Below are 16,468 nucleotides of genomic sequence, written 5' to 3'. Positions count from 1 at the left end.
ATTGGAAGAAAGCAACCGATAAAGTCAGGGGGAAAGGGGGAATACGAATCAAAGCCGCATAATAATATGAGAGGAGGGAGACAAGAGTCTTAAGTCTTAATGGAGCATCATCAGCACTGAAGTCCAGCCCTGGCAGACGCGAGCAGTTTCCTCCGGCTCGCAGCGTCCAATTACAGCGGAGCAGCTCAGCCTGTGTGGACTCCTCAGCGCTGCCCAGCCAGGAGCGAGCAGGGCAGAGGGAGGGAAACAATGTTCCGACGCTTTCCCCTGCTGTGATTTCAAGTGGAATTCCTCTTTTTGTTTTTAAATTATTGTTATTATTGTTAAAAATTCTTATTATAGTTTTTCTTTCAAGTCGCCCGACCGCTGCTGCCGAGACCAAGTCCGTGCACGCAAAGAAAAGGGTAGGTTTTAAATGCGCTTTCCTTTCCTTTCTCGCCTGGGATAGTGAGACTGAGGTATCTCATACTGCCGGTTGTTAGCGACCCCGTTTGACGTTTGATTTAAATCCACATTGGTTGATTTTGTTTGTTTGTTTGTTTGTTTTTTCCTTTTCTGTGTTGAAGTAACAGAAAACTGTGCAGCCCACTCACACAGATACCAGAAAGGGAGTAAAACAGAAGAGGTGGCTTGTTTTGGGAAATGTTATTATTATCATCTCATAGTTGAAGCTGGGGAGAACACCATTTTTAATATTTTTATTCCTTTTTGGGGATTTTGTTGTTGTTGTTTTTCCCCCTGTCTGTGAGTACCTGTTACTTAAACTTATAGGTGACATATAACCGTTCCTAGAATATGTTAATTGAAGTGAAAAAAAAAATAAGACCCTTTCGTTTCTGTATAGTGTTAATACTACAGCAGTATCTAACCTGGTCTTTGTATTATTTTTGTGAGTGTGTGTGTGTGTGTGGGGGGGGGGGGGGGGGGGGGGGGGTAGTAACACGCCCTACAGACTTCAAATTCAGCAGCCTAGTGTAAAGTCCTGACATGGAAAGTCTGTCTAACTGTGTGTGTGCTAAATCACTTGTTATTGCTGTGTATGCTTGTGTAGTTCAAATCAATCTGGTGCATCTGCTCACTTCCCCTTGCAAGATGCCAGATTTTTGTTTGTTTGTCTTTTTTGTTACAATGATTGTACATGAGACGGACAAAAAATGTAAATACCTCCCGGTATACAACACATATAACACACATATCGAGTACAAATACTGCAAGTCCAATTCCGTACTGACACACGCATCACTCAAAACTCACCTTTGTATACATGACTACTATAACAGGGTTATTGCATTGCACAGCATTATACTTTGCAGGTGTACCTAACAAATGGGCCAGTGAGTGCACATAAATAAATAATGACCTATACAGCTCAACAGCAGCACAAAAGGCAGCCGCCATGAAACAGAATCAACACCTGTCAAAGAGAAAAGAAAAGAAAAAAACTTGAGGAATGATGAGCGTCACATATTCTGGGTTCCGCTGCAGAGCGGTTGTATCTCACTGCACTGGGTCTGCCGGATAAACTGGGTCATCACTGTTTGACCAGCTGTCAAAGGTTCTTGCTGTTTGTCTTGACACAGAACTCCAGGCGTGATTAATTAGCAATCCGGTCACAGCAGTGATTTGGAACTTTGTACTTTGTGTCCTCATGTGTCAGCGCTACGATGCTTAAACAGTTCTCTTAGACTGTAGAATACCTTTCAGACAACTTACACTAATGTCACTGCAGACAGAGCTGCAGCATATCCAGATTATCTGACGAGCTGCTGCTGCTATTGGAGATATTTTAAAGTGAGGGACCAAGAGTGATATATGATTAGCATGCAGTAGTGTAACCCTACAGGAAGACCACCCTGCTTTCTTATTTGGAATTTTAGACGTCTCTCTTCCCTAATGTCAAGAGTTGTAATGTGCTTGCCTCTGCTTAATTGCTATTCTGCACATGAAGCGGTGTGGAGCCAAACAGCAACCCCCCCCCCCCCCCCCCACCCTAGATAGGACCTCGTTTGTTTAACTCTGAGGGTGGGGAATCTGTCTTCCGTGGACATATCCGTACAGACAAGTTGACTTCTTACGGCTGCAGAGATGTTTAATTTTTCATTGGCTACTGTCTGCCAGACAATGATGACTGAAATGTCTCATGGCTGTAATTGTATAGTACCCTCAATTCTGGCCTGACTTGATACGGGCAGATGGCAAAGATCAGCTGAAATAAGAAATTCATGAGAAAAAAAAAGAAGCAGATTCTGTTAAAGTTTCATTAATTCCTGCCTGTATGCCAGACTGTACAGATAACCACAGTATAGGCTAGGTGTCAGAGTGCAATTTGACACACACCTGACATCCATTACTTGGAGTCAGCAGATGCTGTCACTTCCATGGCAACAAAGAAACATAATTTATGAGGATTCAGTGGCTCCTACCGCAGACAACCACTGCACACCCAAGTATTACAGAAGTGCAATATAGATGGATGATAAGCAATCATTATCGGAGCATTTCATTTCATTTCTGGACACATACGCTTTCACACACAGTTTCACTGCTGCTTGAGTAATACCTGCACTTTCAACTCGACTGCTATAAACAATATTTACAATTCAGATTCGTCCATCCAGAACAATGGGGGAGGGGGTGGGGGGGCAGCCGCTTAAAAGAAAACAGTCGCATAGAAAAAGAAAATCCATTCAAGTTAATGCTTCTGTCAAATCCAGGGAAATATAAGAATGGAAGGGATTGTTCTGCTTTGCCATACAGGATGATCTGTCTTCCCAGCATTTGCCTTCAAACTTGTCTGATCTCATCCATCCTTAAACCTTCAAACGTGAGTGGTGTTTGTCAGTGTCGTACTGGGCACAGCAGAAAAACAAGAGGTTTGAAGCCCGACTGATGAAAACGGACCAAAATGTATATAAATATTAAAATAAATCAATCAGTCAAACTGCTTATTTTAATCTGGGGCAAATTAGGCAGCCTGTCAGATGCGGCTACTGTGAGAGAAACGGCTAGGACTGATCGCATCCACCAAGCTTGACAATTAGAATGGACAGTGTGCGACAGAGAGAGGCTGGAGGAAAATGTCTGTGAAAATGGAAAAAAGTTGTGAGAGAGCACATGCGTATGTGTGACGTTGTGTTCGAAAAGGTGACACAGCCTGCTGCCAGCAGTGTTTACTAAGTGAGTAATTGAGGCACGCATACACAAACACACAATTGGCTCATTTATGTTTATTGTTCTCTCAAAATTTGCACTTAACTATAATTTCTTCAGGCAGGAAGACTGACACCATGCTGTAAAGATGAAGTTAGAGCCAAAGTTAGTTTGGCTTATCATAAGGACTGGATACAAGAAACAGCTCGCTCTAAGTACCCACTCAGTTTTGGCCGCTCAGCACATTTAGGAATGCAGATATGATCAAGACGATCTGCTGAAGTTCAAGCCGAGCATTAGAGTGGGGAAGAGGGGTGATTTAAGTGACCATTATAGTGGTGTTGTGAAAGCCACGGGGGCTGGTCTGAGTACTTTAGAAACTGCTGAGATTTTCCTGCACAACCATCTCTAGGGTTTACACAGAACGGTCGAACAAAGAGAAAATATCCAGCGAGTGGCAATTCGCTGAACCAAAATGTCTTGTTGAAACCGGAGGTCAGAGGAGAATGGCCAGACTGCTTGGAGCAGACAGGAAGGCAACAGCAACTCAAATAACCACCTGTAACAACTAAGGTGGCAGAAGAGCATCTCTGAAGCCACAACTTGAAGCAGATGGGCTAGAGCAGTAGAGGATCACTCCAGGTGCCACTCCTGTGAGCTGACAACAGGAAACTGAGGCTACTATTCGCATGGGGCCACTGAAAGTAAACAACAGAAGATTGGAAAAATGTTGCTAGATCTGATGAGTCTGTTTCTCATCCAGATGGTAGGGTCAGAACTGGGCATAAACAAAGTGAAAGCATGGATCGATCCTCCCTTATGTTAATGATTCAGGCTGCTGCTGCTGCTGCTGTAATGCTGTTGAGCATATTTTATTGGCACACTTTGAACATTATTTAAACACCGTAACCTACCCGAGTATTGACCACAGTGTACCCATCTCCTGATGGCTGCTTCCAGCAGGATAACACATCGTGTCATAAAGCTCAGATCATCTTATACCGAATGGTTTCTTGAACATGACAATGAGGTCAGATGGTCTCTACAATCCCCAGATGTGGTGGAAGAGGGGATTTGCATAATGGATATGCAGCTGACAAATCTGCAGCAACTGTGTGATGCTATTACATCAATGTGGACCAAAATCTCTGGGGAATGTTGAATCTGTGCCATAAATGATAAAGGCGGCTGTGATACAGTTGCTGCACTTGTCTAATCATTGTAGCTTAAACCAAAGCAGGTGCCGACTCCTAACCTAAAAGCTAGTCAACTCAAAGTGAAAACAAAGCTCAGCTGTTAGTGAAAAAAGAACACGAAACATGGCGTTCAGGTTAACAGTGTGGTGATTTATGTCACTGACAGCCCACCTGTTTTTTTAAAAACAAGTATTAAGGCCATCCAGACAACGTCCATCTGCTTACACACACATATACTAATGTTGGTTATTACAAAGTGCTGTAACTTTGGAGCTTGTTAGAAAATTTGTAAGAGATTTAAACATGGTGTTCACTGTTTGTGCAGCGTCTACAAGCAAGTGTCTCCACATTTGTATTTTGCTTGTTTACATTTTTGTATTTTGCACAACTCTGTTGCTTGTGAAGCTCGCACACAAGAATTTCACTCACATGTGCTGTACCAATGTACCTGCACATGTGATGTGACAATAAAAGTGATTTGATTTGATTTGATTTGATTTTGAATCGGAAGAAACGGAAGACAATGGGCCAAAGTTTTGCTAACTGAAACTGTCTGCATTGTATTTGTGGTCTGAGTCTGACTTAACTAATCATGTTTGAGCAGGTAATCCATCACCAATCCATCAAATAGCAAGCATAGACCTGGATATACTGATATCGTGGCTAAAGCAGAAGATCTGGAAATTTGGCTCCTCCTCCCAGAGGCTAGTTAGTGAGGTTCCCAGACTGATGTATGTGTGTTTGCCTCTTATTATAATCATGTAGTCTGTTAGTAAGTGGGCAGCAGTTTCATGCTCTGTATTCTTTTATAAAAGGTTCTTGGTTAGTGAAAATGAAATGCTTTTGCTTTGCATTAAATCCATCCATGGTCAGTATACAGTATATAGTGGACTGTGTACAGCACCTTCATGGTGGTACAAATACAATGACTGATTTATTACTTTGTCTGGTTTCCTTTGAATTGTTAGCTGTGTGTACTTTGTCAGTTAGGGTCGCACTCTACACCTGTTGTCTGAGTACAATTTAATTGTCTAAAATAGCAAAACAGAAGCAAAAGCACACCCTAGAAAAAAGGTTTAAAATGCATTTTAAAAAACTATGAATTTGAACTTGTTACATTTTTGGCCACATTAGTTTGTTCTATTCATATATAATAAGATATACATGTGATATAGCAGCAGCCTTATTTTTATGTCAGACATTTTCTGACACACTGCTTTTGCAGTGTTGCTTGTATTTCATCATACTAACCAGATTTGGGGGAGAAAAAAACGAAAAAGAAGGCATGGAGCAACAGAAAACAAGTCGCAAGGCTAAAACGGGTCGAAAACCTTCTCCTGAGCTGTGAGCAATTATGACGTGATGTTTCAGCCACCCTTCCCGGACCACGAAGGCATAAATATAAATCTTATGTAGAAAATGGAATGGAATATTGATTATGCAGCGCTGCAGTCGCCGCTGTGCTTTTAGTTCTCAATTATCAGTCGCAAATCAAACTGACTTGCAAGGATTCCAGCACACAGACTTGTTGAGCCTGCGAGAGACACCGTACGCTGATATTTCTAAATTGCTCCGCTCATGGTTGCAGTTTCAGCCAGAGCAGCAGCCTGTATAAAGCGTCGCATGAACCTCAAAACAAAATCAGAGTTTGTGGGTTTATTCGAGGCTCCGTGCAGAATATGTCAATACCTTCAGAGTCTATCTGCTTGCCAGCTTACATTAGCAACAACAGCCTCCACGTCACAGACAGACGTGTCACAGCAGTTTATCATGTGAACTCTTAAATAGCAAAGATTTATCGAGTTTGTCTTAGTACGCGGAGAGGGAGTGAAGGTTTTAGAGTAAATGCTCCTCTGGGAGTGGTGGCGGAGTGCTGCTGCTGCTCAGAGGGTGATTTGGCTCGAGGCAACCTGACAGTGAGCTAGACACACACAGACAGGCACACACACACACAAGTAACCCAGCAATAAGCAACATGCAGTCATTTACTCTGTTTCTCCTCAACACAGACATTCACAAATGCCAGCTCCCCTCCCCACTGCTTTCACGGTGAAAATCAATGGTTGCAGAGCCCAACTGGACGGAGTAATAGTGGAAAAATAAAGAAATCAATGCAGACTTATTAACTGACCAGAGCTTCCTTTACCGCTGACACAAAAATATGTGAGTGTTTGACTTGTCTGTGTCTGTGAATGATGATAGCTGCTGCTGGTTGTAGACAAGATGTGCGAGCGCATAAGCATATGAGCGTCTTCCTCTATGTGTGTGTGCGTCTGCCAGTCAAGAGTGTGTGTCCCTGAACGTTGGTGGCTGGTGCTTGTATATGAGTGTTGTATTGTAGGCGTGCTTTGCATGTTCATGAGCGCTCCTGTGTGTGTTTGTGCATTTTGGTGCGCACCAACAAGACTCTCTCTCAAAGTCAGTGTGTTACTCTTGGGTTAGTGCCACAGTGCACTGCCGGAGCCTTGGCCCTCGGTTTATTTGTGGACAAAAGGATGCTCGGAGACAAATGATTTAGCACCTGTCAGTCAGAGCTGAAGGACAGGCGATGAGAAAAGAGCGAGGTCAGAGACTATGGAAAGGGAAAATGATGGCGGCTTTTCAAGGAAACTGTGAAGGGAACAAGGAGAGAAAGAGGGAGGGAAAAGTTGAAGCTGGAAAAAGAGAAAGAGATTCAGAACCAAAAAAAGAGAGTGAGAGAGAGAATTTACAATTTAGCTCTGGGTCATCACATAGCTCAAGTGCCTGTGAGCAATTTTCCCCTGGAAATGACAGCTTCTATTTCTGCAGAGTTGTTTGCCTAACAGCAGCTCACAGGAACTGTGGCTGGCCTTCAGGCCCTGCAAGCAGAAACTTCCCTGATTGCGAGAGTTACCATAACAACGGATGAGGCCGACCTGCACCGATGGCAACGCGGGAATGTGAACTTTGATTCCCGCCTCCAGCACTCTGGCTAGTCTGCTGCACCTCTGACATATCAACACCTACCCTTCTTGGCAAAAACAAGAGCGAGCTGTCGGCGCTGTGAGTGTTTGGTCAGCCAGAATGTAACTGTTCACCAGTGGGTGATGATTTTGTTTGCAGAAACAGATCACTGTGTCAAGAGCAAAAGAGACATTTGTAATTCAGAAATGCCCAAATAAACAAGTCCAGTGCAAAATAATGTTTGCAGAGATGTGCGTGGGCGGACGTTAGGAGCTGCTGGTGAATGCTGAGCAGGGCTTTGTGTGATGCCAGGTTTATTAGATTTCCTTTGGCATTTGTTGACTGACATCTGCCCTGGCAGGTCTCTGCGGCCGCTCTCTCCCTGACTCTTGGCTCGCTCTACAAACCAACAAGCCTTAATCATCTTATGTACACTTTCCCACGTGGTCAATAAAGATATATTGCTGACCTCGTTTTTTTTTTATGCCGAACAAAGCGCCTCCCTCCACAAAAACGTGGACAGCACAGACAGAGGCTTAGCTAACAAGCATCTGATTGTGCAGATTACCGCGTGTTCCGCGAGGGATTACCGAGACAGAAATGAACAAATTGACCTCTTACCACCAAAATCCCACATCAGCAAAACAAAAGATAAAAGTCAAGTCTCTGCTGAATCTAGAAAAAGTGGAGTATACATTGTACTGCAAAACAAGTGTCAGCAGCATTATTTAAAGAAGCCTGCCCCCGCCCGTTGTGTTATTTTTGTCACTGAGTCCTTTCAGTTTGCAGAACCTGATGACTCCATGGGTACCCTTTGTGTGTGGGCCATCCAGACTCTGTATGCGTGCGGTTTTTAAAAAACTGAGCAGCCCTGGAAGCAAGGAGAGAAATGCACGAGCTGTATTCTGGCAGTGCGTCGTTTGCATTGATGTTGGGCTCATGTTCTAACAACAAATATCTGACTGTGCACCCTGTTCTGAGTGTATTCTTAGCCGAGGGCAGGCGTCTTCCTCTCCGGTTCCCCTTCTGACACTTTTCAAGTTAAGTCAAAGCTATTTAGAAGTCATCTCACTGTGAGAAGTAACAAAGGCTCAATGACAGACCAAGGCCTAATTCAGAATTCAATTTTTGTGCTTTCTCTTCCCAACAATAGAAATACCTAATTTCTCTGCATGCTTGTTTGGCGAGCTCCAGAGAGGAAATGGCATGCTTTTGTTAATAAGTGTTTTTTTGGTGAGAGGAGACGATTGAAAAGCTTATGTAGGTCACATTGTATTAATCAAGCTGGCTACCCTTGCAAATGTGCTCTAAATGAAACACACAATGTTAAAAAAAAATAATCCAGTTTTATTTCGTATTTGCTTAATACTGCAGCGTGACCGCACTGAGAATTACTTCTCAGCCACTGAAACAGCAATCCCAGTACTTTTACGCTTAGGCATTTCGTCTGGATTATAACGCTGCCTATGGCGTGGACAGGCTTGATATCGGTCCGACAGAAGAGTTCAAACACCCGGCAAATGAAATATTTATCAGTCACAGTTTATTTCAGGCACAGGACCCTTTCATCATTTAGCTTTAATGAGAGCTGTGTGCATTCTGATGATTAATAGACTAAACGATCTTCAGATCGTTCCGAGCAAGATGCAAATACTATCAGTTATCTGTCCGGGAGACTCTTTAAGTAAACTAGGATTTTTCACAAGTTAGACAAGCTTAACGGGGGCCGGGGTACGAGCGAATGTTTTCTAACAATGTGAGATTTTAGATTGGATCAATGAGACATCGTCTTCTCTGCTGGAAGAAGCTGCTCCAGGACGAGGCAGGTGGCAAAGTAAAGCACGGTAAATCAACCTGCTGTCACGGGGACAGAATGACAGGCTCAGTGTGACATTTCAGTGCATATTACATCTCCAGCCCTCCGGTATCCTTGTGTGACCTGCTGCAGATTAACTATTTTGAACACTGCCGGCCAGCATTGAGTTTTGATGTGAGCAACCAAGCAGAACAATAAATCCCTTCTGGACCGTATAGATGCAAAAAAAAAAAAGAAAAAAAAAAAAAAACGGGCGGAAAAAAAGAAGTGCATGGATGAGTTGCTCTGCGATGGGTTTATATCAAAGCAAGACGTTGCTGTAAGGTGCAGCGAGCAGCCGATGCTGATGGTTTTGATCAGATGATTAGAGCTGGAGAGTTGCTTTGAGGAGGTAAATGTGCTTTCTGAGATTACAGAGTTCAAAACAGAGACCGTGACTCTTTGCTACACATTTGTGTGTGTGCGTGATTGTAAGACAAAGAAAGAGACCGAAAATGAGGGAGAGTGTGTTTGTGCATGCATTAAGCAGACAAGAGAGAGGTCCTTGAGGCAACCTGAACATCTTTTATCACATCTTTAATTAATTGAAGCCTATAATAGAAGCTGCTGCAGTCCCGCAGAATAGACACAGTTGAATGGATAATAGCTGGGGATGAAGAGATACGCTTGTTTTTGCTTGCTTTCTTGTCAATCCTCCCTTGCCATTTCACAGTTATATGCTTTAACAGCACATCTGGAGCTGCTGTCAGTCTCCGCTTTGAGAATAAAGTGCATTAACCAAGAAGAGAGAAATGTTTTCCCCTTTTTTCCCATCTTTTCAGGTTCTGCCTCTGAAGACCTACTGTAAAGCCGTCATGGACCTCTTGTGGTTCTCCAGACTAATCCTGATCATCCTAGTCCTCATCCCGCAGCCGTCCCTGGGCTGTCCCTCCGGCTGTCGCTGCTACAGCCTCACAGTGGAATGCGGATCTCTCGGGGTCAAAGAAATCCCACAGGGCATCCCGTCTGTCACCGAGGTCAGTTGGACTGTATGTTAGAGCACTAGTTGCCCGTGCCCCCGCCCCATCCAAACACACACACATGCACACCAGAGGTTTTCAGTTGACTTCCTCTCTGATCCATTCTTATTACCCTGAAATGATTGTGGTTAATCAATTCACTGTGACCCTCTTTGATGTAAGCCTGAGGGAAGGGCTGCGCTGTTGGCTGTGTAATTATTCATTCTTGCTCAGAGCGCGACTCTTGCACAGCTCTGATCATCTGTTGCGAAGATGTTTAACATTATGCCGTGGTTTTTTTCCTCTTGGGTTCAACCCCCCCCCCCCCCCCCCCCCCCCAACATCACTGCAGCTCATGAATATTAATGTAAAGCATGCCCTGCATAAATTGTTCCATTAACCTCAATCAGCAGGTCTATCTCGTCCATCACACTTTACCTCGTGGCCCCCGTGTTTTCTTCCAAGGAAGCGTCACAGATGAATGCATATTACCAATCAAGCTGCAAAATTGTGCATGCCAGATCCAACGCAGAAAGCACGTCTCATAAAAAAACTCTTTTTTGGGGATATGCTGACTTAAAAGACCTGTGATTTCTGACTAAGACACGTGAAACGCAACCAACTACCATTACTACCACAGTGCTCATTCAGGCAGAATATAACCCATGTCCTTCTCAATTTACAGATGGCCCCTAAACACATCACATGCAGGTAATCATATACTGACAACAAGAAGGTTGCACTCGCAGAATGTGCGTGGGTGTCACTGTGCCGGCTCAGAGTGGGGCTCTGCAGAACAGGCAGATTGTTGGCTGCAGCTAAAAGATGTAAATAAAAGATGGACCTAGCCACTGTGACATCACTCATTGTGGAGGCTCAATATGAAGCCTGATTTTGAATGTCTATGTCTTCACCCGGTGTTTTGAAACTGAACGTGTAGGGCAAAGGGGCAGATCTGGTTCAGAAACAGAGGCTCGAAACTTTTCAGTAACATAGTAAAGCATACCCTCAGCCGTCTCTGGGCTGTCCCTCCGGCTGTCGCTGTTCCAGCCTCACAGTGGAGTGCAGATCTCTCAGGGTCAAAGTTCCGGTTTGTTAAGTCAACACATTTTACTCAATTAAAATCATGTTGTATTCATTATGACTTGAAATTAGTGATGGATCCTATTGGGAGAGTAGGATCGCAGACAAGTGAGCTGATATGAGAACCACTCAGCCAAACCTATCTGAAGCTTACATACTTTGGATGTTATTTGGATTCTCAGCAACACATATGCCAGATTTGAGAAAGATCAGATGAACAATGATTACCGATGATAGGTTTAGAGCATACAGACATCATTAGAATTAGTAAGATTATCATAACTGTGAACTAGTTCATTCTGCGGTATATGGAACACCACACATGACTACATTTAACATGCACAGCCCAGTGAGACAGTGTTTCAAGGTGGATCTGTTTCTGGTTTAATCCATTGTGTGGTTAATTTCTACCCGCTGAGTGCAGCACAGCTATAAGCCACACTCATTTTCTTGTACAAAACAAACCTCAGATGAAACCTCACATCCTATCTTCTGTTTCCCTAATGTAATCAATGTGTGATCACTATGCTAATTTCATTTACCCTGTCGTCCATAAAGACCATTTTCCTCCAGGACAATGCGATAGTGCAGATCCGTCTTCAGGACCTGACTCGCCTTGGCAGCCTCCATTATCTATACCTGCAGAACAACAGCATCTCAGCCCTGGAGCCCGGGGCTTTTCTCGGGCAGGGGCAGCTGCTGGAGCTGGCCCTTAATGGTAACCTCATCCACCTGGTTACCTCTGATATGTTTCGGGGTCTGGAGCACCTAAGGATCCTGTATCTCGCCGGCAACCAGATCACTCGAGTCCAGGACCACACCTTCAGAGGACTACAGGTTAGGTTGTGTCAGCCCAAATGTATTAGTTGGAAATAATTAATGCAAACTTTGAAATAGGTGTTCTAGGAAACAAATATAGAATGTTTTTACAGAATGATGTCTTCAAATTTAACGCTACGTTCACACTGCAGGCGAAAGCGCATCAAATATCTGATGTTTTAGAAAGCGACTGCTGTTTGAATGGTCATGTTGCATTAAATCCAGACGCCAATTATCAGCGCCGGAGAAGCGCTCAAGAAGACATCGCGAACGCTTCCTGGCCATCCAGTGAAACTGTTGGGAAGACAACGTTGGAGAAACGTGAACATTTTATTTGTACTGTATAATCTGCAGATTCTGACAGAAATCTGCAACTATCCTTTGAAGCACCGCTCCTCAAAAAACAGCAATAAGGATAATTATTGGGCCATATGTAAATAACAAAATAACTTTATAACTTAAAGCAAAATTGGGAAACGTAAAGTCCGAAACAAGTCTTTATATTAAGGGCCATCAGTCAAACAATACTGTTTGGTCTGGGTCTAAACAGAGCGAGTTGTGTGTGACGTCTTCTTTTGCACATGCGGGCCGCTTTGAGGGTTAACACTAGAGCGCATTTGCTGTCGCATTTTATTTGTAGTGTGAACAAGCAGACAAAAAACTTGGATTTGATCAAAAAATCAGAATTGAACATTAAGAGCTGCAGTGGGAACGTAGCCTAAGTCTTATTCGTGACTGATGTCTCCTTAATCCCTAGCATGTGGTAATACAGTACAGACTGACTCAGGTGGAGCTGAGACACCCTCCTGTCACTATACTGGATAATTCTATCCCTTATGAACTTGCACATTTTATACTTACCTCTGCTTCCCCTGCTTTGTGCCATTTTTGCTGTCTGCAGCGTCTGCAGGAACTCCACTTGCAAGAAAACAGCATTGAGCTGCTAGCTGAGCAAGCCTTGTCTGGATTGTCGTCTCTGGCCTTGCTGGACCTCAGCAGGAATCACCTCCGCACCCTGGGAGCTTCATCACTCAAACCGCTTGTCAGTCTGCAGGTGCTCCGTGTTACAGGTGGGTAGAATTCCTAGATTATATTAAGTGTTACTATAATATGATAGAATCATCCAACACTGATTTTAATTCAAGGTGCCTTGAAAAACTTCTCTCTTTCCACACTTCCGAATAACTCACACCCCTGCAATAATGTATTTCCAACCACTGAAATTCACACTCTACCAATGAAATTATAACAGCGGGTCACAGCAGGCAGACTTCCGAGAATTAAAACCAGAGGAAAAAGCCAACTAAATTAACAAAACAGCTAATTAATGGGACCTCATGTGGAGGAGCCTGTTTACTCAGATAAAATCTGGTAATCCCTCCTCCCACACTTTTCTAAAGTTGGACTGACCCTTACTGTAACTTCCAAGAAAGCAACAATCCCAACTTCACACTCATTACATTTAATGACAGAGGCATTAATGGATTCAAAGAGTGAACTTCTCTCCAAGTTTGACATTTTTGTCACTGTCTATATGTCCCAAAGAGTGTAAAAAATGTACACAGTCTGTTTTTGTTATTATTTAAACAGCTCTATGATGTCTCTGTGACTATAAACATGAACAATGATTTAGTCTTGATTACTAAGGCCCAGGGTCTTGCGGTGGGCTCAAAAGAACTCCACAGCACCACAATATGTTTTTTGTCCTGTCTCACTCCCATTATCCTCAACTGGTCACGGCAGAGCCTGGTTCTGCTGGAAGTTTCTTATGTCCTGGGTTTGAAATCTTGGTAAATCTAAATTGCCCACAGGTGTAAATGTGAGTGCAAATGGTTATCTGTCTCTCTGTGGTAGCCCTGCGACAGGCTGGCAACCCGTCCAGGGTGTACCCCGCCTCTCACTCTACAGCAGCTGGGATAGGTTCCAGCCCCCCTTGACCCTGATTGGATAAGTGGAAGAGAATTGATGGATAGATTAACTGAATTGAATTAGAAAGTTGATATTACATGAACAAAAAAATATATTTAACAAATCCACTTCAGTAGATCATGCAGGTGGCCAGGGTTACTTTCCACCATGCTATCAGATTTATGCTAGGTTAATTTTGACCTTGAAAACTGCGTTCCGTTTATGTCTGTTTCCTTAACTGCTTTCTTTCATTCCCCTATAGAGAACCCATGGCGCTGTGATTGCGCTCTTGGCTGGCTGAAAACCTGGATAAGCGAAGACGGACAGCGTCTCTTGAGTTCTGCAGAGCAGCGTCGGCTAATGTGCTCTGAACCTCCTCGCCTCTCCCACCTCAGCCTGGTGGAGGTACCTCCAAACAGTCTGGTCTGCATCCCTCCAGTAGTGCAGCTCGAGCCAAGCCACCTGACCGTTCGCCTAGGAGAGAGTCTTCGAGTCTCCTGCCAGGCCTCGGGATACCCTCAGCCTCAAGTGACTTGGAAAAAAGCCTCCCATGGTAAACCACAGTTGTCACCTCGAGGCCTGGTTCAAGAGCTGGGACCCAATGGGGAGCTGTTTAGGCCTGGGGCCGGTGGAGCGGTGACAGCCTTACCAAGCAGTGGGGGGATCAAGGTGGGAGGTGTTGGAGCAATCCACGGGCCTGTACGTGGAACTGAGGAAGGTGGCGAGAGGGACAGCTTTGATCCAGACATGGGCAGCGGCATGCTGTTTCTCAGCAATGTCACCGTAGCACATGCTGGGCGCTACGAATGCGAGGCCTGGAACCCTGGTGGTGTGGCTAGGGTTACTTTCCACCTAGCAGTCAACATGTCTTCTTCCTCCTATTCATCTCAGTTTTGGCCTCGTTTGAACACTCACTCCTATGTTTCATCTTCGTCCAACTCCTTTTACCAGCCTGAGGTTGTGGATGTTAGCCAGGAGCCTCTGTATGAGCAAGACAGCATGGACTTTAATGCCCTGGGCCCTGCCACACAGACTGCTATTGCTGTTGGCATCTCCTTGCTGGCACTCACTGCTGTTCTCCTCTTGATTATGATCTACACTCGTCACCAGCAGTATCAGAAAGATGACACTGGCTCCTATTGCACGAGCAAGGAAGAGAGCATCCTCTATGTGAACGACTACTCTGATGGACCCACCACCTTTGCGCAGCTGGAGGAGTACCGCGATGACCATGGCCACGAGATGTACGTACTCAACCGAGCCAAGCCGGTCCTGGGTTCCACTTCGTCTGCATGTCCCATGATGAGCGGGTTTGTCCAACAGAAGGGCATGAAGGAGGCTCTCCTCGATCACGAAATGGTTCAGACTCTGACACGATCGGGGGGATTGGGACTACGCAGAAACCCAGCGGATGGGGGAGAGGGGCCCCTAACAACAGACCCAGAAGAGCTCTTCCTCAGTCAGAGTCTCCTGTTCGGATCACAGGTTGCCTATGAGATCCATTGTTAAGGAGTCATTATTATGCTCTGGCATGAAACAATATGTTGATGGACTTTTAATTAAAGACAATAATGGAAATCACCTTGGTGCAGTGATTTGAAGCATCAGATTATTATCTGGCCTTTTAAAGAGGGGAGATTGTCAGTCAGTAATTTCTGGGGGAGCCTGGTTCACAAGTGGCCTCTGAGAGAGCTTCTTGATTGACTGTATGACACTCGTGATGGGTTAAGAAGACTGACGATTGAAGGGGAAATAACACATGAACCACAGCTTTCTGTCTCAAAATCAACCCTTTAAGGATAACTCTAGGTGGGTAACCTAGAGTTATCCTTAAAGTTTAGTTACACTAAAAAGAGGCTGAAACGATGCAGCACACAGTGTCTGCTTTATTCTAATTTCGTTCGTTACGCTTTACTTTTCGTGTTTCGTCTATGTTTTGTGTAGTATATTACAAAGTTAATTCTCAGAGTGAAGTACAGTTGTTTTGTGAATCCTGCTACACATCCCATTAGAATTAGGCCTAAAGCAATCCTCTTACTGAAACTACATTAACATTACCCATATGTGCGAGTGGGTGTGGGTAGGTGGATTTGTTTATAGAGGTTCATTCTGAATGCAGAAATCTAGTCTTTTTTATGTTTGTATCATAGCATTGTTTTTCTTGATGTTAACATGTTGTGTTGTTTTATACCTGCTGACTGCAACACTAGAACAAGATATTAGCATTTCTAATGTGTGAAGTCGACTCTCTGAAAGAACTCAAGCTTCATTAACGTCAGTCTGTGATTACCATTATGATGTTAATAATGTACATTTTGTCTTTGGTTTCTACATAATAAAATGTATTTTAAAAGAGAAAGTTTTTCCCTTTCCCCTCTTTTTCTGACTCTATAGACCATATTTGAAGTGTGTAGTTTTTCCCTGTGGTCTTCCCTTCATTCTATGAGATGTGAAAAGGGCTTTATAGAGAGACTGTAGATCTGAGTCACAGTGTAGAGGCCAGTCTGTGAGAGGTCAATGGTTCATAAACCATTTATTCTTTCCCTTTTCCGCTAAACACTGCAGATATCAAA

The 16,468-nt window shown here is 43.9% G+C and overlaps 1 protein-coding gene across 2 annotated transcripts; it reads left to right on the top strand.

Moving 5' to 3' along the window:
* LOC147308977 (leucine-rich repeat-containing protein 24-like) lies at positions 1-16,254 on the top strand. Of its 2 annotated transcripts, XM_086272001.1 has the most exons (5): positions 1-404; positions 9,909-10,103; positions 11,727-12,005; positions 12,889-13,057; positions 14,158-16,254. In XM_086272001.1, the coding sequence occupies exons 2-5, from the start codon at positions 9,942-9,944 to the stop codon at positions 15,402-15,404; spliced, it is 1,857 nt and encodes a 618-aa protein (XP_086128127.1). In that variant the 5' UTR covers positions 1-404; positions 9,909-9,941; the 3' UTR covers positions 15,405-16,254. The 2 variants fall into 2 exon arrangements, with proteins under 2 accessions (XP_086128127.1, XP_086128126.1); XM_086272000.1 differs by lacking the exon at positions 1-404 and having other exon boundaries at positions 2,656-10,103.
* Positions 16,255-16,468: the final 214 nt, after the last annotated feature.

The sequence above is a fragment of the Aulonocara sp. 'chitande type north' Nkhata Bay genome, linkage group LG18 (genome assembly GCF_057382095.1).
Source record: "Aulonocara sp. 'chitande type north' Nkhata Bay isolate Kocher_YH1m ecotype deep benthic linkage group LG18, A_spYH_male_GT1.1, whole genome shotgun sequence".
NCBI classification, from domain to species: domain Eukaryota; kingdom Metazoa; phylum Chordata; class Actinopteri; order Cichliformes; family Cichlidae; genus Aulonocara; species Aulonocara sp. 'chitande type north' Nkhata Bay.
This window is presented reverse-complemented; position numbering and strand designations above follow the sequence as displayed.

Excerpts from the sequence above, each read along its gene's own strand:
- LOC147308977 (XM_086272000.1), top strand. The coding sequence starts at position 9,879 with ATGTTTTCCCCTTTTTTCCCATCTTTTCAGGTTCTGCCTCTGAAGACC. Across the intron at positions 12,006-12,888 it reads ACACCTTCAGAGGACTACAG|CGTCTGCAGGAACTCCACTT; the intron begins GTTAGGTTGTGT and ends TGCTGTCTGCAG. Across the intron at positions 13,058-14,157 it reads GCAGGTGCTCCGTGTTACAG|AGAACCCATGGCGCTGTGAT; the intron begins GTGGGTAGAATT and ends ATTCCCCTATAG.